The sequence below is a fragment of the Leopardus geoffroyi genome, chromosome A3, assembly GCF_018350155.1.
Source record: "Leopardus geoffroyi isolate Oge1 chromosome A3, O.geoffroyi_Oge1_pat1.0, whole genome shotgun sequence".
NCBI classification, from domain to species: domain Eukaryota; kingdom Metazoa; phylum Chordata; class Mammalia; order Carnivora; family Felidae; genus Leopardus; species Leopardus geoffroyi.
Genome location: NC_059336.1, coordinates 82,917,893 through 82,945,306, shown reverse-complemented (window position 1 = coordinate 82,945,306; position 27,414 = coordinate 82,917,893). Strand labels below are relative to the sequence as shown.

The 27,414-nt window shown below is 43.6% G+C and overlaps 1 protein-coding gene across 3 annotated transcripts in view; it reads left to right on the top strand.

Moving 5' to 3' along the window:
• The window catches only part of SPRED2 (sprouty related EVH1 domain containing 2), a 115,010-nt gene that overhangs the window by 74,881 nt on the left and 12,715 nt on the right, over positions 1-27,414 (top strand). For 2 of the 3 annotated variants that reach the window (XM_045446262.1, XM_045446263.1), the window contains exons 2-4: positions 6,483-6,660; positions 14,687-14,855; positions 17,008-17,072. In XM_045446262.1, the coding sequence (XP_045302218.1) occupies positions 6,483-6,660; positions 14,687-14,855; positions 17,008-17,072 (412 nt within the window). Of the gene's footprint in view, positions 1-2,373; positions 2,421-6,482; positions 6,661-14,686; positions 14,856-17,007; positions 17,073-27,414 lie in introns of those variants that run through there. The other variant, XM_045446261.1, reaches the window with a different exon arrangement.

Here is a 27,414-nt window from a genome sequence, read left to right as displayed (position 1 = left end):
ATCTTCAGTGGGCTTTTCTTACCGCTGTTTTCTATAATGGCCCAACTGTGCAAGCAGTCCACACGTAGGCAGACCTGTAAGTGGGCAGAGCAAGTGTCCTACCTTTAGTGGCTGGAACAGAGCTGAACATCTTGTTACCACCCAGCACAAACCTACATTATGTATAACTTCCTTGCCTATAATTTTGGAACATACACATTTATGAAACGAGACCAGTCCCCTGTAAAAAAAAAAAAAAAAAAAAAAAAAAAAAAATCTTAAGTAGTTGATGTTTCATGAAAGAGCCACTCACGAAACCTGCTTAAATAGAATATGACCAATATCGGGCTTTTGAACACATTTGATTCTGAAATACTTTGTTGATTCTTTTTTTTTTCAATGACTAGACACATATTTCATATACACTATGTGTTCTACATACATACAAAACTTGATATACGTATGTAATAATGAAGTCAGACTTTGTAAATCTGTAGGCACGATGGTGACTGGTGGAGTGGGGTGCGGGATACAAATGCAGTAAAGAGTGTGCCTGGCTCCCCTGAAGGACTTGTGTTATATTTGGCTCAGCTGGCGGCCCGTGGTTGTGCCAGGTAGAAGAGGGAGCCTGAGAGGCTAGGATCTTGGTTAATCCCTCTCAAGGTCTGGTGAAGTAGTAAAGGGTGGAAAAGAGAGCGGGGAGGAAGTTAGCTGTAATGTTTAGCATAATGGAGAGATACAGGAGCCCTGTAATCAGATGAAGGCTGGCCGTGAGGAGGGGGCCGGGAAGTAGCTGGGGGGGGTGGTACATAAAAGTTCCAGTCTCCATCTCTGGAGCTGCATGGGGGAGGGGTGGGAGCACAGGGCCAATTCACAGATGGCAGATGGAATTATTTTCCGCTACAGGTGTGCCTGAAATGTAGGCTCAAAGTAGGTCTTTATAAATCTGATTTGCATTGATAATTGCTGATGGTCCGTTTTGGATTTTCTTCTGTTGTCAAGAGCCTGACGGCCCGCTCCTCTGCTGTCTGATAGCTGAAAAAGGCAGGCAGTCTGGAAACCCACTCTTAGTGGCCAGGGGAGCTGGTCTTTAAAGGACCTTTTTTTGTAATCAAAGTCAGGCTTTCAGCAAAAATAATGATGATGGCTACAACTTACCAAACTTGTCTGTATCAAGCACTTGACCTCTAGCACTACTTTTAACCCTCAGGACATCCCATCTCTGCTTTTTGCAAATGAGAGAATCTGAGAAGGTCAAGGCACTGCTGGACCTGTCTGGCTCTGAATGCTGCCTCATCACCCTTTCCTACAGTTCCTTTGTTTACCTTGTTTACTTCTGTAACAAGGTCCACACAGGGTCCACTTTGAATCTGGAGAGAGCTTAGAACACAAAAGCCGGAGATCTAAAGCTTGCTGTGCATCAGCACCCCCACATAAAAATCTAGTTTTGGAATTGTTCTTACCCTGCCTCCCCATCCTACCGTAGGATATCACCTACCTCTTTTGCACATGGAGTGATCACAGGACAAGTCTTATTTTTACAGCTAAGCCCATATGTTGGGAATGCAAAGCTTTTTCCTTAAAGAAACCACATTTAAATGGCAGATCTCCAGTTCAATTCATAAAAGCCACTTTTACTCATAATACACCGAAAGAATATGGTAATGTTTGGGTAATGGTAGTCAAATCCCATATGTAAGGACACTGAGTCTTTGGGGGCAGTTTAGCTCAAGGTCAGACACTAGGATTCCATTCAGTTGGTGTTTGGATCCACGTGTGGAACTTTACCAGTTCCTAATCAGTTATACTGGTTTAGCGGTTGCTGCTTGCAGAAGCATTTTCTTAAAATTGTGTTATTTTTGACAATAATAGCATTTTTTGAAATTCTTAAGCATACCACCACCATTTTCTGTGCACATTAAAAAACGAATCTGCCCTTGCCTTTCCTGTTCCATCCTCCCCCACACGAACCCAACATATGGCTTAAACATGTTGTTTGATTCTTTCCAGAAAGAGAGAGGGGAAGGTGGGAAGGGAGTCTTCCTCCTTTATACCTTTGTGGTAGTAGAGTTCACTGTCATTTCTGTTCTGGGTGGGGTGAAGTGCCTGAGTAACATAAATACACCACAGATAGGAAGCAGTTGGCAAGTGGCCATGCAGCTGGATTATCCAGACATCCTTCACAGCTTTTAGTGCAACACTTTATCCCCTGCCTTGTTTTAAATAGCCAGATGCCTCGGTTAATGCTGGCTGATGGAGTTGTTGCCAGAGGAGATGGGTTGCTGGGCGTTCTGTTCCCTTGCTCCCAACATACACACACCCCATCAGACAAGTCTGTGCTCTTGAGAAGGGCCACAAGAGGAATTAGGGCAAGAAAGAGGATGCTGCAGGCTGCGAGCAAAGGCCAAAATGAACAGCCCCTGTAGACTAGAAGCCAACGGGTGAGGTATTGTTTTTAGTCTCTAATAAATGAATACTCTTTGGAAATGAGTTTATGGCACCAATATAACGCAAACTTCCCTTTTTCGTGTTTACTTAATCTCCTCAAAGGAAGGGAGAACACACAGCTGCAACACAAAAAAAGTAAACAGCATGTTTTCACAAGAGGTGTGTAGAGTTTCAGTTACTCGCCTTGGCCGTTTCCTATTGGGATGAACCCATAGCATACTCCCAGAAGATTTGAGAAAGCTGTGTTTCATACTAGAGAATTACAAATCCTGGGGACCCTTCATTTTTCTAGAGTGAATGGGGTGGGGTGGGGGGGAAGGTATATTCTCAAATTGTTTGCATGTAACTAATCTACACAAGTGTTATCAAATGTTCCTGATGTCTTCGATCTAAAGGAATATGGGTTTGAATCCTGAGATGGATGGATTGACGATAGAAAACATGTGCTTATTAAATTTAGTTTTCTTGTTAATCTTTATCCTGTCCCAATTAAGCTATTGTGGCTCATAAGCAAATGAATATTGAAGGCTCTACTTTTTCTCAGAGATTTTGTTAGCTAAGAATAATTTTTTTCATCTGTTTATAAAATGTGTTTTACCCGTTTGTTCCTTAGCCTACTACACACACATAAAGCAGTGTTGTAGGCTCTAGGGACAGAGCAGTGAACAAAAAGGGCAAAGGCACTGCTCCTATGGCATTTACATTCTAGTTGGCAAAAGTGGGCAAATAGGGCAGATGTTGTTTTAGTAACATGTAGGAAGACGAAGAAGAATGAGAAGATTTAAGAGCGATGGAGGGTGTTACTTTATATAAAGTGGACAAAGAATCTTCTCTGATAAAATAACCTTGGGCAGAGAACTGAGTGAAATAAGGAAATGAGCTAAGTCGGCATATGGGGGAAAGAGTGAGGAAATAGCAAGTGCAAAGGCCCTGAGGTCAAAGTGTGCTTAATGTGGAGGACAAGGGCAATGGGACTGAAGTAGAATGAGCAAGCAGGAGAATGGTAAGTGTTCAATTTTGCTTTTTACTCAGAGTAATGTAGGAAGCTATTGTATAGTTTGTTTGAGTAGAGTATCATAATCTGACTCACCTTTCTATCGTCATAGAAAGTTGGGCAGATGTGGAAGTAAGGAGGCCAGTTAGGAGACTGTTGAAATAGTCTGAAAGGTGTTGGCAGCTGGGATCAGGGCAGTGTCGACGGAGGTAGTAAAAAGTAGATTCTGGATATATTTTGAAGAGAGAACCAATAGGATAAGGTATGGAGAATGAAGAGTTCAATCTGAAACATGTTGGTTGAGATGCTTATTAGACACCCAAGGAGAGAAATCCTTAGGCATTTGATCTGCTCAGGGAAGAGGTCTGGGTGGAAATATGAATTTTGGGCACTGTTAGGACCTTTAGAAGGTGCTTGGTGTGGGTCCTGGGTGCTTTAGCCATAGTTAGAGGAGAGGCAGAGAATACTGGTCACAAGTAATAGGCGTGCTAGTGGGCGCAGGTACAAGGTCCCTTCTGACTGCCTATTTTTCACAGGGAAATTAAAGGAAGCTCATCCATTATCTGAGAGGGACAGGGTAGGTGGACCTGTGAAATTGTCTTCTTGGGGACGGATCAGAGAAATGTAACAGGATACTGGGAGGCACTTAAGAGCTCCCTGCCTGAGGTTAGTGACTAAAACTAGACCTATGACCAAAGTAGTATTCAACAGCCTGGGTGGGGGCATGGAGTTGGGTAGACAGTAGAATTTCATCGGGGTTGGGGTTCACCAGGCATTACGGTGGGGAAAGAGAGGACAATGTGTTATGTTTTATACAAAAGAGTGTCGTGATAGACCGTGGAACTTGAGTAGTGAGTCAAGTGAGAACATGAAGGATGTGGGGAAGGGGGAAAGGGAAAGGTGGTCAGAGCAAGAGATATTGTTCCCAGAGAGGTGAAGAATTACAGGAATTTGGAGGGAGTGAGCTGCAAAGTTGAGAAATGGCAGCTAGAGAGCAAGATGCTTGAAACTGAGGTTAAGGAGGTTGTGCAGATATTAGTAATGACAAGGTCGTGTGTGTGAGGTAGGCGTGGGTACCTGAGGTTGGGTGTAAGAGAAGGGCATTGGAAAAGAGTTCCAGAAACTGAGAGGCCAAGGAATTGTACGGATCCTTTGTGTGAATAAGGAAATTGTCAAGAGTCATGGCAGGGATCATGGTGGAGAGGTGGAGGGACAGTGAGCCCGTCTGCCCATGTCTTCCAAGGATGAGGGGAGGGATGTGGCCCAGAGGTCTGTAGAAGATTGAAGAAGGGTAGTGCGGGCATGACCAGGCTTGTGAGCTTCAGAGAAACTGGAGAGCTGGCCAGTAGCCTGGAGCAGAGGTGACTACCCTGCCCCACATCTAGGCTAAGCATGGAGAGATGTAGGAGAGAGAATGTGGCCTCATGTCAGTGGGCCCCAGAAGCTCAGCCCAGAGCACATTTACATTCAGGTTAAGAGAGTGAAAAGAACATCTGAGTACCTGGATTAGTCAAATTCACAGAGACCAGAGTATAGTGGCGACTGCCAGGGGCTGGGCAGAGGGGAGGACGGAGAGTTTCATGTTTAACGGGTATGGAGTTTGAGTTTGGGAAGATGAAGGAGGTTCTGGATTGGGGTGGTGGTGACAGTTGTAGAGCAGTGTCGGTGCCCGTAATGCCACAGAAGTGTACAGTTAAAACGGTAAATTTTATCTCACATGTATTTTACCAGTTTAAAAATAAAAGGGATGATCTGAGGAAAGGATGTTGGACCTTGAGTGCAGGGGCACTGTGGAGGGAGTTGGGGCACAGTAGAGGGTGAGCTGCAGGAAGTCATGGGAGACCTAGGTGGCTCCACCCCTTTGAGGGTGAGTGCGGTGAGCAGGGGTTGGGGCAGAGGGACTGTCTAAATGGTCTCTGGGAGACTGAAGATGGAGTGGCCGGGCTCTGCCTGGCGCTGGGGTGGGTGGTGGTCTTCCCCTGAGTCCCAAGGAAAGAGGGGGTTCTGTGCTACTCTACATCTCTGTTGCCCTAGAATCTAGCACAGCGCCTGGCATGTAGAAGATGTGAATATATGTTTGAATGCATAAAAAAATGACTTCTATCCAAAGAAAGAAAACAGCAAAAAAGAATTTAAGTGGCCTTGCTGAAAAATCCAAATACAGTTCCCCAAAAGTGACGAAGAATGAAAAGCTAGAGTTGGTCTCTGGAGAAGAAAGAGGATTTTTGGCAAATGTGCAGAAGAACTTACTGCGAAATTGAAGTTTAGACTGGAAAAAATAAAATCGTAAACAGAAGGCTACACATGGGTAAAGGGTGTTGGAACTGAAACATTTTCCCACCTATGCAAATGATTGCGTGGTGGATTTGCGATTTGGAAGGGAATTATCCTATTTTGTGCTAAATCAGAAGATTATTAGCTTTATAAAGTGTTAAGCCTATGGGGCGCCTGGGTGGCGCAGTCGGTTAAGCGTCCGACTCCAGCCAGGTCACGATCTCGCGGCCCGTGAGTTCGAGCCCCGCGTCAGGCTCTGGGCTGATGGCTCAGAGCCTGGAGCCTGTTTCCGATTCTGTGTCTCCCTCTCTCTCTGCCCCTCCCCCGTTCATGCTCTGTCTCTCTCTGTCCCAAAAATAAATAAAACGTTGAAAAAAAAATGAAAAAAAAAATAAATAAATAAAGTGTTAAGCCTAGGTCATGCATTGGTTCCTAACTTATAGATAACAAATTATAGCAATTAGCTCATTCGTTTTATTATTAATAGTTAGGCCCAGATTGTAGAGAATGTTATGCCTGCATACATCTTCAAAGACACATAGATATTTGCAATTGCTGGGTATCTTTTTAAAAATGTGCTTTTGTACCATATTTAGTGTAAGTGTTTTTTGTTTTTTGTTTTTTTCCCTAAAAGTGGAGAAGGGTTACCTTTTAAGGTTGCTGCCAGGCATCGATTTTCTTTTGAAGGGTCTAGAAAAGTGCTGGCTGGTGGTCGTCTTGCCTTGTGAAACATGTCCTGCAGCTACCAGACCATTGTCATGCCCCATTCTTCTTGTTGTCGTTTTAGTGACAGCTATATTGTGCGTGTCAAGGCTGTGGTTATGACCAGAGATGACTCCAGCGGGGGATGGTTCCCACAGGAAGGAGGCGGGATCAGTCGCGTGGGTGTCTGTAAGGTCATGCACCCCGAAGGCAATGGACGAAGCGGCTTTCTCATCCACGGTGAACGACAGAAAGACAAACTGGTAATGGTAGACATGCAACGCGTGGTGTTAAATCAGCAACGACTGATTGCTTTCCGTTAATCATGGCCCTCTTCTCATAGGTTTGTTTGTCTCCTCCCGCACCCCCCCCCCCCCCCACCTTATTTCTCTGACTTCAAACTGTTGTGAAAGCTTCGGAAGTTACAACTCTGGAGCTGATGCCAAATACAAAACATAACCCTGACTTTCCAGTGAAGTCCTTTCTTACCTCACCAGATAACGCAGGTGCTTAGTATATTTGGCCATCTTGTTTGCGTCTTTGATTAATTAAGCTGTCTTTCTGTCACCGTAACAAGATATTCAAAACGGGAGCGTGTTCTTTGTCATGAATCACATTCTAGTGAGCTGTGAAGCCTGGGCTTTTAAAAATGTAGGGTTTATTCGTGGAGCATGCCGTCAAGGTTTGGATGGTAAAAGGTCAAATGCAAAGGCAGAATGTCACCTGATACTTGGTTATTTGTAAATACTGTTTATCTAAAAGATACTGTAGCTTTTATTTCCTATACTAGTGAATAAAACATGTTTGGAAAATGTAGTGGTATCACATGTCTATAATAATTCTACATGCTTGTTAAATACGTACTTTGGAGAGTAATATTCTCTCACGTGAGTGGAGCATTAGTAGCTCATAACATAGAGTTTCATGAAGGAACGTGGATGTCCAGTTCTGAGCTATGAAGGAATCCATGATATGAAGAAAAGTTGCTATTTTTAATTGGTAGCCTTGAACCTGGAAGAACGTTGCTCCTATCTGTATTTGATCATGGAGCGTATACTCAGAAGCCAACTGTTGCTTCAAAATGTGCAGGATCTTATTGGATCTCAACAGAAAAAATATAAACACAGCACAGGAAATGTCACTGTGACATTTGAGACCCTTAACAGCGAGCGTGTCTGTTGAGTGTTACGTGTTAAATGTACAAATGTAATCTGCTTTTGCAACCACTTCTTACTGTTTAAAAAAGTTACCAAATAGATAAGACAGAACAATTTGTAAGTGTTATATATAGATTAACAGAAATGCTATTTTCACGCTTGATTCATTTCCAAAAATGAAATGAATGAAAGTTTCAAGGGAGAACATAGCTCATTTTAAGAAGTGTGTCCATTCAGAAAATTCCCTATGTATTAGTCAAATAATTAAAGCATTCTTATTTACAATGTAGCCATATTCCCAGTAAAAAGTAAAATAACACCATTTAGCTAACATTCACCATGTGCTAAACACAATGCTAGTCCTTTAGTTCACTGTGTCCTTACAACAGCCTGTATAATTATAACTGAAAAAATTAAGATTTGTAGATAAACTCCTTGTTCTTCGTGACCCATCTTGAGAGCATGTAACTAGTATTTGATACTCCATCACTCTGACCCTAAAACTGAGCCAAGCCACATGTGCTCAACCACCTTTAGCCTTCTAGTGTAGTTTTTTCCCCCTTGTGCATATTTCTCTTTTCTCATAGCTCTGAACAGAGCTTGTCAACCATTTTGTGTCTCATTTGCTTTGCCTTAACATTCTCTAAGGAATTTTCCTCGTTGCTGTATAAGGTTGATATAATATTGTTTATTTGGTGATCTCCGTAGGGTTATTATAAGGTTCTTTCCCTCCTCTCCCCCTCCCCCACCCCCTGCAGTATTACCTACCTGCATTTTCCACCTTTACTATTTTGTTGGAATAATTTGGGGTCAAATTTTTATGACTGTTGATACTTGTACAAAGAACTGCTACCAGCATATAGGAGAATTTCCTTTAATACCTTGAGGGTCATATATTTTAAATCTTTTTTATTTTTATTCTATTTGAGAGAGTGAGAGCACGAGGAGAGAGAAAGAGAATCTTAACCAAGCTCCATGCTCAACGTGGAGCCCGACACACAGCCCAATGGGGGGCAGGTGCAGGGGGAGAATCCCATGACCCCTGGGATCATGACCTGAGCCAAAATCAAGAGTTGGGCGCTCAACTGACCGAGCCTCCCAGGTGCCCCGAGAGTCATATATTTTAAATCTTTACCAATTTGACAGTAACAGTAGTATCATATTATTAATTACTAATGGTAACAATGTTTTTCTGTTTGTTAAACAGTTGTTTAACAGTTGTAACAGTGAGTTATCTGTTAATGTCATTTGCTTATTTATTTATTGGGGGCCTTACTTTTCTCCTTGATATATATGCCCTCTTATGTAAGAAAGATATTAATCTCCATCTGCCATATTTACTGCGAATACTTTTCTAGTTTGTTGCTTGCCTTTTTATTTAGTTGGTGTTCTTTTTCTAACAAAAATGTTGATAAATTTTTTTTCACTTTTTCCCTTTGTATTTTTTTTTATTACTTTTGTGTTAGCAAATTATCTTGCCTGAGCAGTTAAATCTTTTTAGATCTGTTTTTTCTTGGTATTTTCATGGTTTATCATAGAATATGTCAACCTAAAATGGCCTTTAGATTGTCTCATCCAGCCCCTTCATTTTAGAAATATATTTTAGAAACTTGTATCTTACCACTGACTTGTACTTAATAATTGTAAACTTTTACCATTTTGGTCAAAGCAAAGCCCTCAGTTAAATTCCTGTAACATTCTTAAGGAGGAGGATACTTTTATCTCTGCTTCGCAGTGGGGAAACTCAGTGCTCCAAGAAGTGATGATCCGTTTCCTCGGTCTAGGGCATGTGGTTATTAGCAGAGCCAACATCAGGAACCATTTCATTGTGAATCCCCAACCTGGTCCCTTCATACTAATTCTGCATAGCAATAGGGCAGTCGTGGCTGTGAACCAGCTTCTGTAATCTGTTGCTATTGCACAAGGATTGTGTGCCTTGGCTCATTTCCATCCCACCCCCCACCCCCGTCATGTTTCTCTGTCACTCCATTTCTCTTCCTGTCCCCTTTATATTCTGTGACTCTCCACTTCCAGACTTTTATATGTACTCGTATTGAAATCACATGCTCATATACCCAGTTGTGCTTTCCCATCTTTCCATCCCTCACACTCTGGGAAATTCTAGACTCTTGTATCCAGTGCTGCTTAACTCTGACCCCCTGCCCTGTCCCACAATACACACACACACACACACACCCTTTGGAGATAGGGTGACTCCATACTTCCATAATGCAGCACTCCTGCTCACATGGGTATGAACCCACATGGGAGCTTGCAAATGGTATACGTTGTGGAAGGACCTCCTCTCTAAGTGGTGGAATAGTGGGGAGAGGGTGGAGATCATTTCTGAAATACGGTGGGTGGATAGTACCAGAGTTCCTAGTATTCTAACTAGATAGGACAAGAAATGCTTTCTCTGGTAGGAACAGTGTTACCACTAGTTTTTCTGATGTAGTGCAGTTCTAGAATTTAGCACATTGATTTTTGTTATTATTTGAATTCTGTGTTGAAGCCTATGAACAGAATTTCCGTGGTTTCTATGGGAAAAAAAAATCTGTGTTCCAGACATCCATTAAGAAGTCATTATTTGGATAATTTTTTTAAATTGGAGACAATCAAATTTTCCTGAGAAATTATGTGTAAATTTAAAATTTCTGAGTTGAATCATTTTTTTAAGTTTATTTATTGTTGAGAGACAGAGTGCAAGCAGGGGAGGGGCAGAGAGAGAGAGTCACAGAATCCGAAGCAGGCTCCAGGCTCTGAGCTGTCAGCACAGAGCCCAATGTGGGGCTCATACCCATGAACCATGAGATCATGACCTGAGCCAAAGTCGGACACTTAACCGACTGAGCCACCCAGGCGCCCCTGAGTTGAATCATTTTAAATGAACTAGAGAAGTTTATTCCTTAAATCCCATGAGAAATCAACTTATGAAGATGAATCACATAATCTGAAAGGTTGGTCGTTCCATTGGTTGTACATGTGCAGGTCTGTGAGCATGCACGTGCGTGTGCGCGCACACACACACACACACACACACACACACACACATACACACATTTGGTAGGAGTTCCAGCTGGTAAAGCTCTTTAACAGCAGTTTGCCAGGATATTCATTTTAAATGTACATACTTTTTAACCTGGCAGTTTCGTACTTAAACCCTATCCTATAGAAATAGACTTATACACAAAGATTTAAGGAAAGCAATAGTTCTCAAACATTTTTGGTCTCAGGATCCCTTTACACTCTGAAAATTTATTGAGGGACCCCCAAAAGCTTTTGTTTTATGAGTTACAGCTACTTATTTTTACCATAGTAGAAATTAAAACTGAAATGTAAAAAAATTATTTATGACATCCCTCTAGAACCATTTTCCAGAATAACAATAATTGGAGAGAAGACTAGCATTGCTTTATATTTTTGCACTCTCTTTAAATATCTGGCTTAATAGAAAATAGCTAGATTCTACTATCTACTCCTGCCTTCAAGCTGTTGCAGTATGTTGTTTTGGATGAAGTATATGAAGAAAATCCAGCTTCACACAGATAAGTAGTTGGAAAAGAGGGAAAACCTTTTCAGGTAATTGTAGATGTACTTCTTGGATACGACACCAAAACTCGGCTTGTAATAGTTTCTAAAATGTGGAATCTGAAGCCACATTAATGGACTTTTCATACTGTGGTACATTAAAAACTACTGGTTTATCTTTCACTTTGAATGGTGGATCTTTCAGTCATTCCTGATTTTTTTGAACATCATGTCATTTGAAAAATAATGGTTTACTGAGTTCAGCAGATCTGCCAAATGTTGCTACATCTAATTCTACATAATGAAAAAGTCCCATTTCTTAACATCACCACTAATATCATTAGAAAAGTCGTTAAGTATTGGAAGCTGTCCAAAATTCTAATTTCACTTGAAAGTTCAGATTTTATTATTGGCAACAAATACCTCCAGTTGTTTTCTTTGAAGTGACAGGCTCACTGTGTTCATTTTCGAGAAAGTGTCTGCTAAGTACCGGGTCTGAATAACCATAGTTCATCTGTCAGTTGCTCTTTCAAGTAAACCTGGTGATCCATGAAAAAGGCAGTTAAATTCAACTCACTACTGAAACCGTTGCGCAGGTACTTTTCCTTGAGACAGGCGGCGTTCTTCCGTATGGCGGCAGAAGTGAAAAGGCTGTTAGAAATGCCCTTCCCTTTTCATCTATGCATTTGTGCAAAGCCAAAGTTTCTTCATATACGTCAGCCCAAGCAGCATATAATGGCAGGTTGAATGAAGAAGCAGATAGGAGAATCCAGTTAAGTACACCTCCCATTTCACCACACAGGCTAAGAGCTGTGTATTCAAGGGTCAAGATGTAATGATTTTTAGCTTCTTCATCAAGGGCCATCCTACACAGAACTGGCATTTTTCACTTTGACCATGTGGCGGTGATGAATCGGGTGACCATAGTACAGTTTGGTGCCACGACACTGCCTTGATGCATGCCACAGCACAGCAGTTTTACCCCCCCCCCCCCCCCGTGCCTTTTGCACCCTCGGTAGAAATGGCAACACAATGAAATGGCAAAATGTCCTACTATCTGAAAATAGTTATGCCATCCTGGAGCCCCTGAAGTAGGTAGAGAGGGAGGGCTCCCTAGAGCTCGCACAACAAAATTTGAGATCGTGTATAGAGGTGTTCATTCCAGCACTATCTCTAAAACTGGCTGATTAGCAATAATCTACATGCCCATTGGTAAGTATGGAGAATGGCTGAATAATTCCAATGTGTCCACTGAGCCATTAAACAGAACTTGGTATTTTTCTGTATCTACCTCTAAGACGTGTCCTTGAGGAAAAGGCAACTTGTGGAGCCTTTTATAGGTATGGCCATGTTTAAAAACACACACAAACTTACGTGTGTATATAAAGAAGCCGCAGAAAGGAACGTGGCATTGTGTCCACCATACTGATAGTGGCTGACTCAAGAGAAGTGGAGAGGCGTGGAGGGTGGGGGCGGAGAGGCAAGCAAGTATGGAGCCTTCACATATTTGTGTAGATTACTTAAATCTTGGACAATATACGGTTCTTGTGTCTATTTTTTTAAAGCTCCCAACGAGAATATATAATCACCTTTTTCCTCCCTGTGCATCTCATTTTCAAAGATACCTTTTTTAAAGCCCTTCTTGAGTTTGAAGTTAATGCCAAACCTCACTAGGGTTTAGACCTGTGAAGATTAAAACATCTGAACTTTTTCATTTTTGTCATTAAACTTGGATATGTAATGATGTTGTTTTGCTTAACAGGATGTAAAGAGATGGTACCTGATCCCCTTCCCCTCACTTATTTTAGGTGGCTGAACTTTACTTTTCTAAGAATTTTAGAACATCTTTAAGAAAATTTACCATTGAGTAATCTTAAGCTTGGAAAACATGAACCAAAAGCTAATTTTTTTCACCCTAAAAAGATGGAGAGGGGCACCTGGCTGGCTCATTCGGTAGAGCAAGAGACTCAGGGTCACCATCTTGGGGTCGTGAGTTTGAGTCCCACGTTGGGGGTAGAGTTTACTTTAAAAAAAAAAAAAATACGGAGAAACTGGAAGTCTTTGTTTTTACAAAAAGTTTATTTTGAGACTTTGAATTGAGACTATTAAATTCTAAAATAGATAACATTTGTTGGTTAAAGCCTTGGTTATTTGGATTTCCCCAATTTGGAATGGGGCTGGGCTGACATTTAATCATTGCACTATTCTTAGAGAAAAATGGCCATAATAAGCGATTTAATCATAAATAGAACTGTGTGAGGGGAGTGTTGTCTTCTTTCAATACAATGTAATAAAGTGAACTGCTTGGGACTGCTATTTGATCTACCAATTTGACTATTATACTCATCTATTTATTAAGTCAGAGAACATTTATTGGCAGCACTTAGTTTCTGTTTGCTTAGATGTATTCTTGAAACTCGTACTCATTCAAAGTTCTTCTCTTATTTGAACTTATACTAACTTAGGCAAAGCTTCACTCTTTCCCTTCGCTTAGTCTAAAAGTAATAAGATTTTGTTAAATGTGGAGCTTTGCCAGCACAAGAGCAAAGCTATTAAAATTTAGCAGAATCCCTTTGGCTAAAGCCATAGGAATAAATATCGTCGCTATTTTGGAGGTTTTTTTTATGAATAAAGAATGAAGTTTACATTCGTGGGGTGGCAATGCTGCCTTTCTTGTGTAAGATTAAACTCTGGTATCTTTATCAACAACAGCACTGTGCTGGTCATGGAGTTATTTTGTAATACATCTTGATCTTTTACAGTCTGGTTAGGAGCACAAGGCTAGTGAAACTTAGAAAATACTGTAAAATCAAGTACTAAATTGTGAGGGTCACAGGAAGAACTGGCGTAAAAAAAGCAATCTACTCCAAGTTACAGCTTCGTAAAAGGCATTTCTGGAACTAGATCACCAGAAACTTAGAGGTTGTTCTAATCTAGATAAAAGTTTAACAGATCCGGGTGGGAGCAACTGAAATGAGATTGATCTCAAAGATGTTCAAGGAATAATGAAGCGGACCTCATGGTTAATAATACAGGGGCTAGAGAAAGCAGAAGAGATAGAGACAACCACAGGGATTTTGAGATAGCATGAACAGAGAGGGGTTGGCATTGCTACATATGGGAAGTTGGGAGAGGAAACGAGAAGCAGAAATTTCAGAACAGGTTAGTTAATTTTTTCAACATGTTGCATGTGAGGTCACTAGGAAACACCCATCAGGACAGAGGAGGGAAGATTGAGAACCATTAGTACAAAGGTCCTGACATAGAAGCAATAAACCTGAAACAGATTGAAGCCCTGAGACCTGGGCTTCCCCTTAGTGCCCTCCAGTTAGGGGCAGGAGGAACTAAAATGACTGAGAACCGGGGTGGTTAAGAAGTCCAGTGGGCATCACCAAAGGCGAGCAGGGCAGGGTCAACAAAGAATGGATGGTCCGCAAGGCAAGCGAAGGCTTCTTTGGAGATGGAGAGACAGATATGAGAAGGCAGGGATGAAGGGTTTTCATTAGTCGCCAGCAATGATAGATGGTTCCTAGTTGGGTTTTTGTAACCAGACACCATCACGGCTATTTCACAAGTAACCAGCCTGTGCGTTTCAATCCTTCAGGTGGTATTGGAATGCTATGTAAGAAAGGACTTGGTCTACACCAAAGCCAACCCAACCTTTCATCACTGGAAGGTCGACAATAGGAAGTTTGGACTTACTTTCCAAAGCCCTGCTGATGCTCGAGCCTTTGACAGGGGAGTGAGGAAAGCAATCGAAGACCTTATAGAAGGTATTGAATTTTGTCACTGCATTCTTAGGGGGACAGTGGGAACGTTCCAAGATCTTTTTTATTCCAGTTGTCTGCCATCATATATTTGTGGTTTATTTGAGGGAGGCCTGGGGTGGGCAGGTCAGTAGATGGCAAAACTTGAGGGACATCCACAGAGAACAATTACTAAGTGACAGTGCAGGGGGAAAGGAGTTGGGTTTCAGACTAAGGAGTGATCCCAGTTGGTTTTCAGACTCTGCTCTGGAAAGACAAATTCTGGACTTCCATGTCAATGACTTTTTGACAGATTACACTTTTCCCTGACTATTGAAATGCCTTCGGTCTGCTCTGTCTTGGCTCGGAAGGTGCCAGGCCTAGCGACTGCCGTCCTATAATGAGAGCTCACAGTGTGTGGCTGTACTGAAAAGGAAGGGGATCTATAAGTCCTGGAGCCCTGGTTCGGTGTAGGGCTTGGTCTGTGGGTGAGTGGGGAGTAGACATTGTGTTGCCTCTGAATGTGGCCTGGAAGGCTCTTGGGCAGTCAGTTCTCACGGACTTTTCTAGGGTCCACAGATGCAAACACGCAAACTCTTTACATTCAGTTATCCATTCAGAGAGTTAAAGTGGCCATAGCCAGAGCCCTTTAAAAAAAATAAAGCAAGGCATGTGAAAGCCAAATCCAGAATTTGGGGAGACTAATTACAAAAGAATGTATGGTTCATTTGTTTAAGACATAGAGTGTTCTGAAGTCATTTTCTTCTTTGTGGATTTGGGGGAAGAGCGAAAAGCAAATCTTAAAAAGGAAACTTGCTTAACGTTAGTAGTAAGAACATGAGTCTGTTCACTACAACGTGTGATAGCCAAAAAGGTCATTAAAAACCAACGTTCACATTCTAGGTCTGACGTAAGGTGGCAAATATTTAAAAAGTTGTTATGAAACATAGCTTTTAAAGTGTAGAGAGAAAGTAGCTCCCATATTGCTGATAGAATTGTACAGTATGTCCACTTATTCTGTGAAGGTACACACAAAATTTGATTCTCTTACTTGTAATTTTTTTCTCTATATATACTCTCTTTAGCTGTTTCTGTCAAACTTGCCTCAGATGTTGATGGACTGGAATAATTTAACTAGTAGAGAAAAGTCCTGAAAGATCAGTAGTAATTGTGCAGAAGACTTATTTTTTTCTCCTGCAGTCCCCCGGTAGAAATTTAAATAGCTCTCATCCCTTTCTGAGCAGTTTTTTAAATTTCAGCTGAATGTAATAGCAAAATATTTTCTAAATGCACATTTTTAAAGACCTAGCCAAGAAAAGGAGATAGAGGAGAAATTTGCCTTTTGGTATACCTATCATTTAGGCAGAGTTCAATGTTTTTCCTTTTGGCCATTAACAGTATCCGTTAAGTTGGTCCATGCATTATTGGGTATTGCGAGGGGGAAAGGAAGAAGTTACACAGATTTGCATGCCAGAATATTCTGAAGAAAGGGATGAACAAGTAAGTAATAAATCAAACCCTAAATGACCAAAGCATTCCATAATGGAATAAACTGGGTTTTCTGACAGGAGCCCAAATTTTGGCCTGCAGAAACGGACAACTCACAGATGCCCCAATATTGCAAAAGAAAACCTCCTTGCGTGGGTATCTGCTTTGAAGGCAGCTCCCACAGTCTGGGTTTTTGAGTCCAGTGTCTGAATTTCAGAACAGGAGGTGACCAAACAAGCTATTTAGTCAAACCCTCGTATTGCCAGATGGAAAGACCAGAAACTGACACGGAGACCGTTGCGGGTGTCACTTTCTAGTGCTTTCCCCTCTACACTGTAGGGGGCTGGGGGGACACTGGCAGAGTCTGGGCTTCAGCAGGTGCTTCAGAGCAGTGGGCTGGCTCTCCTCTCCACGCCCAGGTGACTCTTCAGGTGCGTGTTCTCAAGTGGCCCATGCCGAAGCTTGAGGGATTAAGAACAACAGTAGGCAGGGTTAATTTAGGGAATGTCCTAACTAGAGTCAATTAAAGAGGAATAAATTTAAAACATTTAATTCCCAGGTTACATATTTCTGCTGATGATTCACATTTGAAAGGAATGGAATGTGGTTTTATTAAAATATATTTTTTAAATGATTGGTTTTGACTCACCTTCTTTGGAACTGTGTTTTATCACATTTTTTGTCTTTTTAGGCTCAACCACATCATCTTCCACCATCCATAATGAAGCTGAGCTTGGCGATGATGACGTTTTTACAGTAAGTTCCCTTTGTCCTTTGCTTTGCAGATGAGTTGGTGAATAATCAGAGAGAGGTTCTGTTTAAGGATGTGAGAGACACTTTGCAGTTTGGCATTTGCCGTTATTATTGGGAGGCCATGGGGGAGATCTCTGTCTTGTCACAGTTTTGGCTCTGCTAGGTTTGCCCATGTTGTGGGGGTACCATTGGCCACCTGACACGACTGCGGCACCTCTCTCCGACCTGTCCCAGGTTCTCTCACAGCCTTCCCCAGATTTAGGGTGACCAACTCTCCGGCTTGCCTGGGACTGTCCTACTTTTACCACTGGGAGTCCCTAGTTGGCAAAATACCTCAGTCGCAGGCCAACCGGGACAACTGGTCGCCCTACTCAGAGTCTTCTGTTAACACAACTCCTCCTCTGGCATCAGGGAAAAAGCCAGAGTAGCCTTTCTGAAGAGTAATTAAACATCTGTGATAAGAGAGGCCTGAAGGCTGAACTGGAGTAAGGCGCAAGTATGCTAAGGCAGGAAAGGGCTTGGCTCTTGTGACACAGCAGGAGTTAATGGGATATTACTGGAAACAAAACGATTTCTCAGCTTGCATCGTCTTTGAAATCCTGTGCTTCTAAAAGTTAATTAACAAACGCTTCATCACACACCTGCTGTGTGCTTGGTGCAGGGAGGAAGCTTCAGGGCAGCGTTTTCAAACTCTTGGCCCCCACACACAGTAAGAGATACATTTGCATCGTAACCTAGGACACACGCACACCTGAAATCAGATCATATTTCATGTTCTGCATTCTGATTTTTTTTCTCTTCTGTTTCATTTTCTTCCACTTTTTACTATGAAACTTCTAGAGCACACAGGAAAATTTAAAGAATATCACAGTAAACCTCTACATTCAGCATTTGCCCTGTTTGCTTTATCTGTACCTGTAGATACTTACACATGCACACACACGTAATTGTTTCTGTTTTTTGCCAGTCCAGTTGAAAGTAAGTCACCTCGATGTTTTAATTCTCTAGCATGCATCGCCTAAAAGCAAGGCATTCTCTTCCACAAGCGTGATGCCATTACTATACCTGGGAAAATTAATAGGGATTCCCTAATATCATCTAATAGTTCCCCACTAGTTCCTCCCTTATCCCAAGAGTATCTTTCATAAGTTGTTTTTATTTCATATTTGTAAATACCGGCTGCAGCCCTTTAAATGTGTGTCCTAATGCACTCATCATGGAACCAGTGATTTGAAAAATGCTGCTTTAGTAACAGAGAGGTATAGAAACTATGCCTCAAGCCCTCATGGAGATAACAGGGTGGTTTGGGCAGAGATAAGATGGACCCACGGGAGGCTTGGAGGATGGCACCCACTGTGTAGTCCTCTAGTCCAGGGTACGTTACAGGGAGGGGTCTGGGGATCAGAGAAGACCGCTGGGAGGTGAAGCTGACCTATTCCTCGGTGGCATTTGAACCCAGCTCGGGAAGGGGCTTCAAAACTGGGAAGCACAGGGCAAAGGCGGAAGCAGGGATGTGCACGGAGAGTTGCTTCTGCGCCGCGGGCCCCAACCTGATGTGAACAGAGCGTGCATAGGGGTGTCAGGAAATGACCTCAGTTGTCTTTGCATTGAGCGGCTGGTGTGATTGTGGCTCAGAACAGGCTTCCTATAGTGCTCCAAGCAGATCCTCTCAACAGTTGGCATTTGCTTACATCTGTTCCTTTGTCACGTTTTCGAGAGACAAACAACAGCAGGCGGGTTAAAAGGTGGCTTCCTGTGCTCCAGAGCAAAACTGTCATTCGCAGCTGCTTCCCAGCTACCTGCCAGAAGTGATTTATAGAATCGTGAGAGGGCAAGGGGGACTGGGGTGATGGAAGCCAGCATCCCTCCTGGTTTTGTCCTTTAATCCACAGGGGCTCAACTTGCTGCTCTAGGGTAGCAGAGAATGCCCGCAAGGAAGTGTAGAAACAGCCCTGCTGTTTGCAGACACTGGAACTCAGTGGGGAAGGAGCTCCACTTAATCGCGTTCCATGTAGGCCCTGACATATCTTTGCCTTCATTCCATGTGTTTACCAACAAGGGCCTATTAACAATAGTACCTCCCTTCCCTAATGGCCTCTTCATTAACCATTTGACCGTTAGGAACTCCTCCCCTGTAAGGATGGGGGAGGGTCATCAGGGGCTTATGTGCCAGGTTTCGTTTCCCATTGGATCCTGAGCTTCCCGTCACTAGACTTTCTGTCCTAAGAAGGAAAGTGAGGTATCCGAAACCCAGAGCCCAGGAAGTGAGCTGCTGTGTTGACTCCTGTGTAGTCTATAGCTTCCCAAAGCTTGTCGTGTTCTAAAACTTTTATTGATAGGACAGATATTTAGAACACAGAACTCATTTAGTGTAGAAAGAGTATAAATGGTGGGGTGGCTGGGTGGCTCAGTCGGGTAAGCATCCCACTTCAGCTCAGGGCACAATTTCGCGGTTCGTGAGTTTGACCTCTGTGTCGGGCTCTGTGCTGACAGCTCAGAGCCTGGAGCCTGCTTCAGATTCTGTGTCTCCCTCGCTCTCTGCCCCTCTCCCACTCTCTCTCCGTCTCTCTCTGTCTCTCTCAAAAATAAATAAACATTTAAAAAAAGAAAGAAAGAAAGAGTATAAATGGTGATAAGACCTTCTAACAACTCATAATGGACCCGAATTATGAGGGCTTTCTGGGAGGACAGCAAGTGTATGTGTGGTTATAACTTGAGGAACTGGGGAGTATAACTTCTGTTTTTGCCACGAGAGCCAGGGGCTTCCCTCTGTTTCAGGGGATTCCTTGGGGCTAGAAGGAAAACAGGACATTGTGGACAATATGTTGATGCACATTCTACGGTGGGGAATAAAGTGGAGGAAGAGACCCGCCAGCTCCCCCTGGAGTTGTTGTGCACTCACCAAGTACGGGCTGTCTCTGCTCACACTGTCCCAGCTCTCATGGTCATCCCCCAAACCAGCTTGTCCTCCTGGCTTCTCAGGATTGAGAAACTGTGCTGCAATTCCTCAGAGTAAAATTAGCGTCCTGCTTGGCGTGTGTACGAGTGGGTGCACATGCGCGCGCACACACACCATCGCACACCCTGCCCGTGCATCTGTGGCCACTCGCCAACACCATTGCCCCCTCAGTCTTCCCATGCCTCTCCATTCGTTCTGCTGCCACCAGCCGGCTGTGTGTCCACATCCTTCCTGCCCAAGCCACCAGCAGAGACTCCCGATGAGCAACTGTTCTGATTTTCTGAGTGTGGACTGTTTATTCATTTGTGTGTGTCCTAGTATTTCTCCCTTCGCCAATTATGATTGTTTTCTCTCCTTTAAAATTCCAAAGCACTCTGCTGATGATTTCTGGCTTGCCCCTTGAAAGCCTGCCCTTTTTCTGTTTTCAGATTTTTTCTTTACTGAATGAATGAATCTTTTTTTTTTTTTATTTTTATTTTTTTCAACGTTTATTTTATTTTTTTTGGGACAGAGAGAGACAGAGCATGAACGGGGGAGGGGCAGAGAGAGAGGGAGACACAGAAGCGGAAACAGGCTCCAGGCTCTGAGCCATCAGCCCAGAGCCTGACGCGGGGCTCGAACTCACGGACCGCGAGATCGTGACCTGGCTGAAGTCGGACGCTTAACCGACTGCGCCACCCAGGTGCCCCATGAATGAATCTTTAATTAGAAGCAGGACATTCGTCATGATAGTCTCTGCATCCCTGTAAAGCTTTGCTCTAAAGGTGCTCAATCAACGGGTGGTCCGAACCTCAGATATAGTGTGTAACAGTCATAGGTTTCCATATTTTATTCATTTGCTTTGTTGTTATCCTGGGGGGCCATGTAAAGTTGGGTGATTTTGAGGGATTCTCGGTAGCTTCATGTCTTGTTTTTCTAGCGTTCTTTTCTGCTGCGTCTACAAATGGGAGCTGTGCTCCTAGCATCGTCACTCGCTGTGAGCTCTTGACTGCTCACACATACCTTCTCGCCCTTCCGTGAACTCTCTACCCTTTGCAGTACTGTCTCTTCCTGGACCTCAGTTACAGTGACTGACCCAGGTGAACACAAATACCTAGATGGCAAGGGTGTGCTCAGCGTTGAATACGCAGGTATGAGGCTTGAGCCATTTGGTACAAATTTGGAAGATGAGTAATGCAAACAATATAAACAACAACAACAACAACAACAACAACAGTTAGCGTTCTGTTTAACAGGAGGTTGTTTGTTTGTTTGCCATTGCTGAGAATTGGCACACTCATGGGGCGCCTGGGTGGCTCAGTTGGTTAAGCGGCCAACTTCGGCCCAGGTCATGATCTCGCTGTTCGTGAGTTCGAGCCCCGCATCGGGCTCTGTGCTGACAGCTCAGAACCTGGAGCCTGCTTCAGATTCTGTGTTTCCGTCTCTCTGTGTCCTTCCCCCTGCTCGCATTCTCTCTCTCTTTCTCTCAAAAGTAAACATGGAAAAAAAAAAAGAAAGAAAGAGTTGGCACACTCATGTTGGCGCCTCTGACTGACAGCTTTTAGTTTCTTTCATTTCAGGGCTGGGGAGACTTGAAAGGGACAGAATGGAAAGACCCTTGAGTCTGTTCCCTGTGTTGTGCTTTTGTCTTGCAGAGAAGACATGTACTTTTATCTTGTGGAGGAGGCCCCTTGTCAGCCTGAGATAGGACCAGTCTAGCTCCCTGTGGATAAGCTGAGCTGGTTTGCTCCCCAACTTAGGACACACTTCCTCCCAGCCCCCCACAGTTGAAGACCCTGAGACCAGAGCATGTGGAGCCTGCAAGGAGGGGGGCCGGGGGGGGGGCGGAGAAAAGGAGATAATAGTGAAAATGGACCGTATAGAACTAGAGTGGCTCTGGGTTTTATGGCCCTTTCATGAACAGTTTTCCAAAATCCTGTTTTGTAGGGTTGGGTCCTTTAAAACCTGGTGGTTTATTTACTGCTGCCAAATTCTCAAATCATTTTTTAACTGTTATTAGCATCTTCATAGCTAGACAAGGATAATTTCAACACGATCTTGGGAGAACACAGCCACAGTGTGTGTATACTTCTAGAGCAGGCTCATCTAGACTCTGCGGTCAAGTGTTGTTGGCGCTTCAGCTGTCACTGTGCTGAGTGGCTGGATTCTGGCTCTAAAGCTTGGGGATTAGGGAAATATTTGCTTTATAGACAGATACTTGGGGGTGTGTAAAATAGCTAAGTCTTCATCTTCCATAATAAGAAGTCCCGAAAGAGTATCTAAATCTGCAAATTGGGAAATAGTAGTATAACCACTTGACGTTGAAAAAAAATGGAGAGAAGTGGAAGAAGAAAGAGCCATAAGAATTGAAGTGTGTGTTTCTCTGGCGCAGGAGCTGAGATGGGGAGGGGCAGAACTGCTATTGAGAGAGTAAATGATACACGTGTATTGATTTTTTTTTTTTTTTAAAGAAAGAATGCGGGGGTTTTCTCGGAATGGGGACTGTGGGAGGGGGGCGGTCAAGGGAGAAGGTGGGATCGGGAGAGATGCCTTAGTTACAGCAATCCTGGGTCCCCCTGCATCGGGGGTTTAAAGACCTTAAAGAGACACAACAGAGGTTGAGGTCTGCGGCTGCAAGTTCTCTTCCTCCCGCTGTTTTCTCTGCCTGGTGCTAGGAAGCAGTATGTCCACTGTGCAGATAATTAGCTGCAAATGTTTGGCTTGCGGGGAGACAAGGTTAGCTGCAGACATGCCAACTCCTTAGAATTACAGGTCTTGGAATTGGAAGGGATTTTGAGTTCCTATCAGATGAGCCAGCCTGCTTCCTTCTGGCAAATGAAGTAGGATTCGCCTCATTTGACAGCCTCGGTTGGGGAAGCAGCTCAGGGTCCACTGGGTGACTTGCCGAAGGTCACACAGCTAGTTCACAGTGGAGGAGCCAGGAACACCATCCCCCAGCCTTTCCAGCTCACCACTGCTATTTTTCTCTTCTTCTGTTGAATAATTATATTTATGATATTCCAGCCATTCTATTTTTTAAACAACCAAATACAGGCATTGTATTTTAGGGTTCTGTTGAACCCAAATTGGAAAGGGGAGAGAAAAGAAGATAAATTTAAGAGCAGTGGCCTGTGTGGCCCATTAATGTGACAGACTTGGAGCCTACTGAGTGAGTTTTGCAGCCCAGGGGTTCCCAAAATAGCAACTCAAAGCTTGACTATAGGAAAGCCTACCCTTATGTAAGGTTGTTGGTTTTTTTTTTTTTTTTTTATGTTTGTTTATTTTTTGAGCGAGAGAGAAAGCGAGCGAGCAAACCTGGGAGGGGCAGAGAGAGAGAGAGAGAGAGAGAGAGAGAGAAGTCTCAAGCAGGCTCCGCACTGTCAATGCAGAGCCCAATGTGGGGCTCAAACTCACGAACTGTGAGATCATGACCTGAGCCAAAACCAAGAGTCGGATGCTCAACCGACTGAGCCACCCAGGTGCCCCTACGCCTATATAAGGCTTTGATTTTGTTTTTTGCCTGCCTTGTACGTTTTTACCACCATGACCTAAGTATTGTTTCTGGATCTGGGAGGCCCTTCTCAGTAGCGATTCCTAATTAAGCCCTAGTGCCTTAAGGCATTCATCCTGTGTAATGAGATCACCACTCTCCTGTGCACCTAGAATGGTATTAAACTGTGTACCATCCTTTGCAGAACTGAGAAGATTTAATTCACATCATTTTGTGTGGGTCTGAACACTCTCCTAGAAGCCAGCTGAAGAAGGCTGATATTTGGATTACGTTTGGCATTTCATCGTACCTTAGGCAGGCAGCCCTCCTTCATGTAGGAAAAACGTCATGTCTTTTACACCGTCGTCAGCTTCCAGCCATGTTTTGCCTAGACTGGAAGAACTTGGTCCTTCCTCGTGCCCTACGCTTGAACCCTTGACATCCTGTTTACTACAAGCTGCATTTTATTACTTTCTGGCTGTTCAGAGCAGTTGTCCCTAATGACATCCCTGACGCCTCCCACCCACCCCAGGGCTAAAGTATGGCTAGAGCAAGCGTTTGAAACCAGAATACTAAGAAGCAATTTGTTTTGTCCTGGATGGGCTTTTGAGCATTTACAAGTTGTGCTTATTTTCATTCCTTTTTTTTTTTGTTATTTTAAAGTTTGTTTATTTTGAGAGAGTGCGTGCCACATGTGCGGTAGGGGCAGAAAGAGAGGGAGCAAGAGAATCCCGAGTAGGTCCCGCTCCACCAGTGCAGAACTGGGATCATGACCTGCAACCAGGGGTCAGACAGTGAACCAACTGAGCCACCCAGGTGCCCCATATACTTACTTTCATTCTTGATTAAGTAGGAAAAACTGAATTCGTTGAATTTTGTAATCATCAAGGTTTCGTTTACAGAAGCAGAAGAGTATAGCCCGCCACAACATTTCCCCTTTTTTTTGAAGTCTTTTCCACCTAATCCGTGCCAGCAGCCATTAAAACTGAAGGCAAATCTACCAATTTTGTGGGTTTTTTTTTTTCAAATCTACCTATTTTGTAATAAATGGGGCTCATTTACTGATTTTTTCTAAGAAAGCAGTGACGTGTGACCGCTGAGTATGCAGAATTTAGAGGCTAGGGAGAGGCCTGCATTCCAGACTCGGTTCTGCCAGTACTTCACTATGATCACTGATCCTTTGGACCCACAGTCTTCTCAAGGTTGAATGTATTTCCTTTGAGCCTCTATTTGCTGGCCTCGGGGAAGGGAAGAAAAGGCACTGTGGTGTGGCACTGCCCCTGGCACCGTGCCCTGCACTCTCACATACGTGACTGAGCTTGGTCCTCACAACCACCCTGTGAGGGACATGCTGACACTTCCTCTTCTGCGGATAAAATCACCAAGACTCTGAGCGCCAAAGCAACCTACATTCTGTTCTACACTCTGCCCACCCAGAATGCAAACTTCTGATCTGCTTGCTGCCTTTCAGAGAAGTTTGACAAAAGGCAGTATGTATTCAGTAAGTTTCAGTAAATTTTACTTCTTTAAATCTATCAGATTCCCTTCATTGCAAAGTAGCTTCCTAAATGATGGTCTTTTCAACTAGTGCCTTGGCTTAAAACTACTTCAGTGGAGGGGCGCCTGGGTGGCGCAGTCGGTTGGGCGTCCGACTTCAGCCAGGTCACGATCTCGTGGTCCGTGAGTTCGAGCCCCGCGTCAGGCTCTGGGCTGATGTCTCAGAGCCTGGAGCCTGTTTCAGATTCTGTGTCTCCCTCTCTCTCTGCCCCTCCCCCGTTCATGCTCTGTCTCTCTCTGTCCCAAAAATAAATAAACGTTGAAAAAAAAAATTTTTTTTAAAAAAACTACTTCAGTGGAGGGCGCCTGGGTGGCTCAGTCAGTTGAGCATCCAGCTCTTAATTTCGGCTCAGGTCATGATCTCCTGGTTCATGGGACCAAGCTCTGCACGGTCAGCGAGGACCCTGCTTGGGATTCTCTCGCCCTCTCTTCCCCTCCCCCACTTGCTCGCTCTGCCTCTCTCTCAAGTAAACATTAAAAAAAAAAACAAAAAAATACTTCAGTGAAGGTCTGAAGTTACCCTTGCCCCTGCTCGAAAGCCTCAGTCGCATTTTAGACGATCAGTTGATCAAAAATGTTTTCTTGGGCACCTGGGTGATTGGTTAAGCTTCTGACTTCAGCTCAGGTCATGATCTCACGGTTCATGAGTTCGAGCCCCGCATCTGGTGAACAGGAGCCCCGCTTCTCTTTCTCTCCCACTCTCCGCCTCTTTCCCTCTCTCTCGGCCCCTTGTGGCACCACTCTCTCTGCTTCTCACTGACTTGTGCTCTCTCTAAAAAAAAAAAAAAAAAAAATGTTTCCTGTTGTCTTTACCTTCGGAATCTGGGGATTGGGCAGACTGGGGTGGGGAGAAGCTAAGTAAAAGAGAAAATAGGTTGAAAATGTAAGCTCCTTCTACAAAGTTTAACTAGTGAAACTGATCTATGGTAGCTTGTTAAGAGAAGCAAAAATGTTTTGGGGGAGGGGCAGCCATATGCTTTGGGGTTGACACCAGGAAGCAGTGTCCCATAACTGCTGCTGGCTGAGACCCAGCACTGCACTGGGTGGTGTGGAAGGTCTCAGAAAATGGGAGGGAGCTGCTGTATCTTCTAAATGACAATAATTACCAAGCTCACATTACATAGTGAGGGGAGGATCTTTTTATTCAACATGTAATACCTACAGTGGCTTTAAATTAAAGCAGTTAATATGTCTGAGGCTCAAACAAAAGCTTTGAAATGCTCTCAATTTCAAGAAGCCCAAAGGCATTCTTGCTAGCCCTCCCCCTTGAGTCTTTCTTCATTTACATGCACCTTATCTCATCTTTTTAAGTTGTGGGTAGTAGGATACTGTTCTTTGCATTTTACTAATTCATACAGAGGACGTATTCAGGGTTACCTGAAAGCCCGCCTTCCTACTCGCAACCCTTCAGCCCCTTCCAGTAAATCAAGCTGTGGGTGTATCAGAGTCCTTTCCTTTCATATGAAAATTTCACCTAAGTTTAAAAACATTTTTTTAATGTTTATTTATTTTTTTTGAGAGAGTGAGAGTGAGAGCGGGGGAGGTGCAGAGAGAGAAAGGGAGACACAGAATCTGAAATAGGCTCCAGGCTCTAAGCCGTCAGCACAGAGTCTGATGTGGGGCTCCAACTCAGGAATGGCAAGATCATGACCTGAACCAAAGTTGGATGCTTAACAGACAGCCACCCAGGCGCCCCTCACCTAACTTTAAAATTTAGAAACATAAGACTTTTTTTTCGATGAGTAGGAGTTTTGTTTTTGTTGTTTGCTTTACAGTGAAAGAATGCCCACTTTATCCTCGGGCCCCAGAAAGCATAATGTCTTAGAGTCTAAGGCCAAAGTCGTCTCTTTCCCCCATTCTCGCAGCCGCCTCTTAGACCCAGACCGCCTGCTAGCTGGGCCATGAGAGAGCACGTGCCTGGCTGGTTGCTTGCCTTTTTGAAAGAGGACAGCTGGAACCTATGTAGGCCCTTAGGACAGGTGAGCTAGTGCTACCTATTCCCAAAGACCTGTTGATAAAATGGGTGACAATTTCCTGTTTACCAAAGGAAAAAGGTCTAACAGGTGCCAAGGGGAAAGGAGTGCTGTACTAAAGAGAGACAACAGCTCATCAAGCCACCCGAACCAGGTGCCTTCTGAGGCACTTAACTATCCAGTGTACTGCCTTCTGAGAAGCAGAGGTGCCCAGAGTTTCGTGTCCTTAGTCTCCTTGCTGGGCCCAAGGTTGAGAGGAATGGTACGTACTTATATTTAGTGTGTGTATATACCTTTAAAAAAAAAATAGGGGCGCCTGAGTGGCGCAGTCGGTTAAGCGTCCGACTTCAGCCAGGTCACGATCTCGCGGTCCGTGAGTTCGAGCCC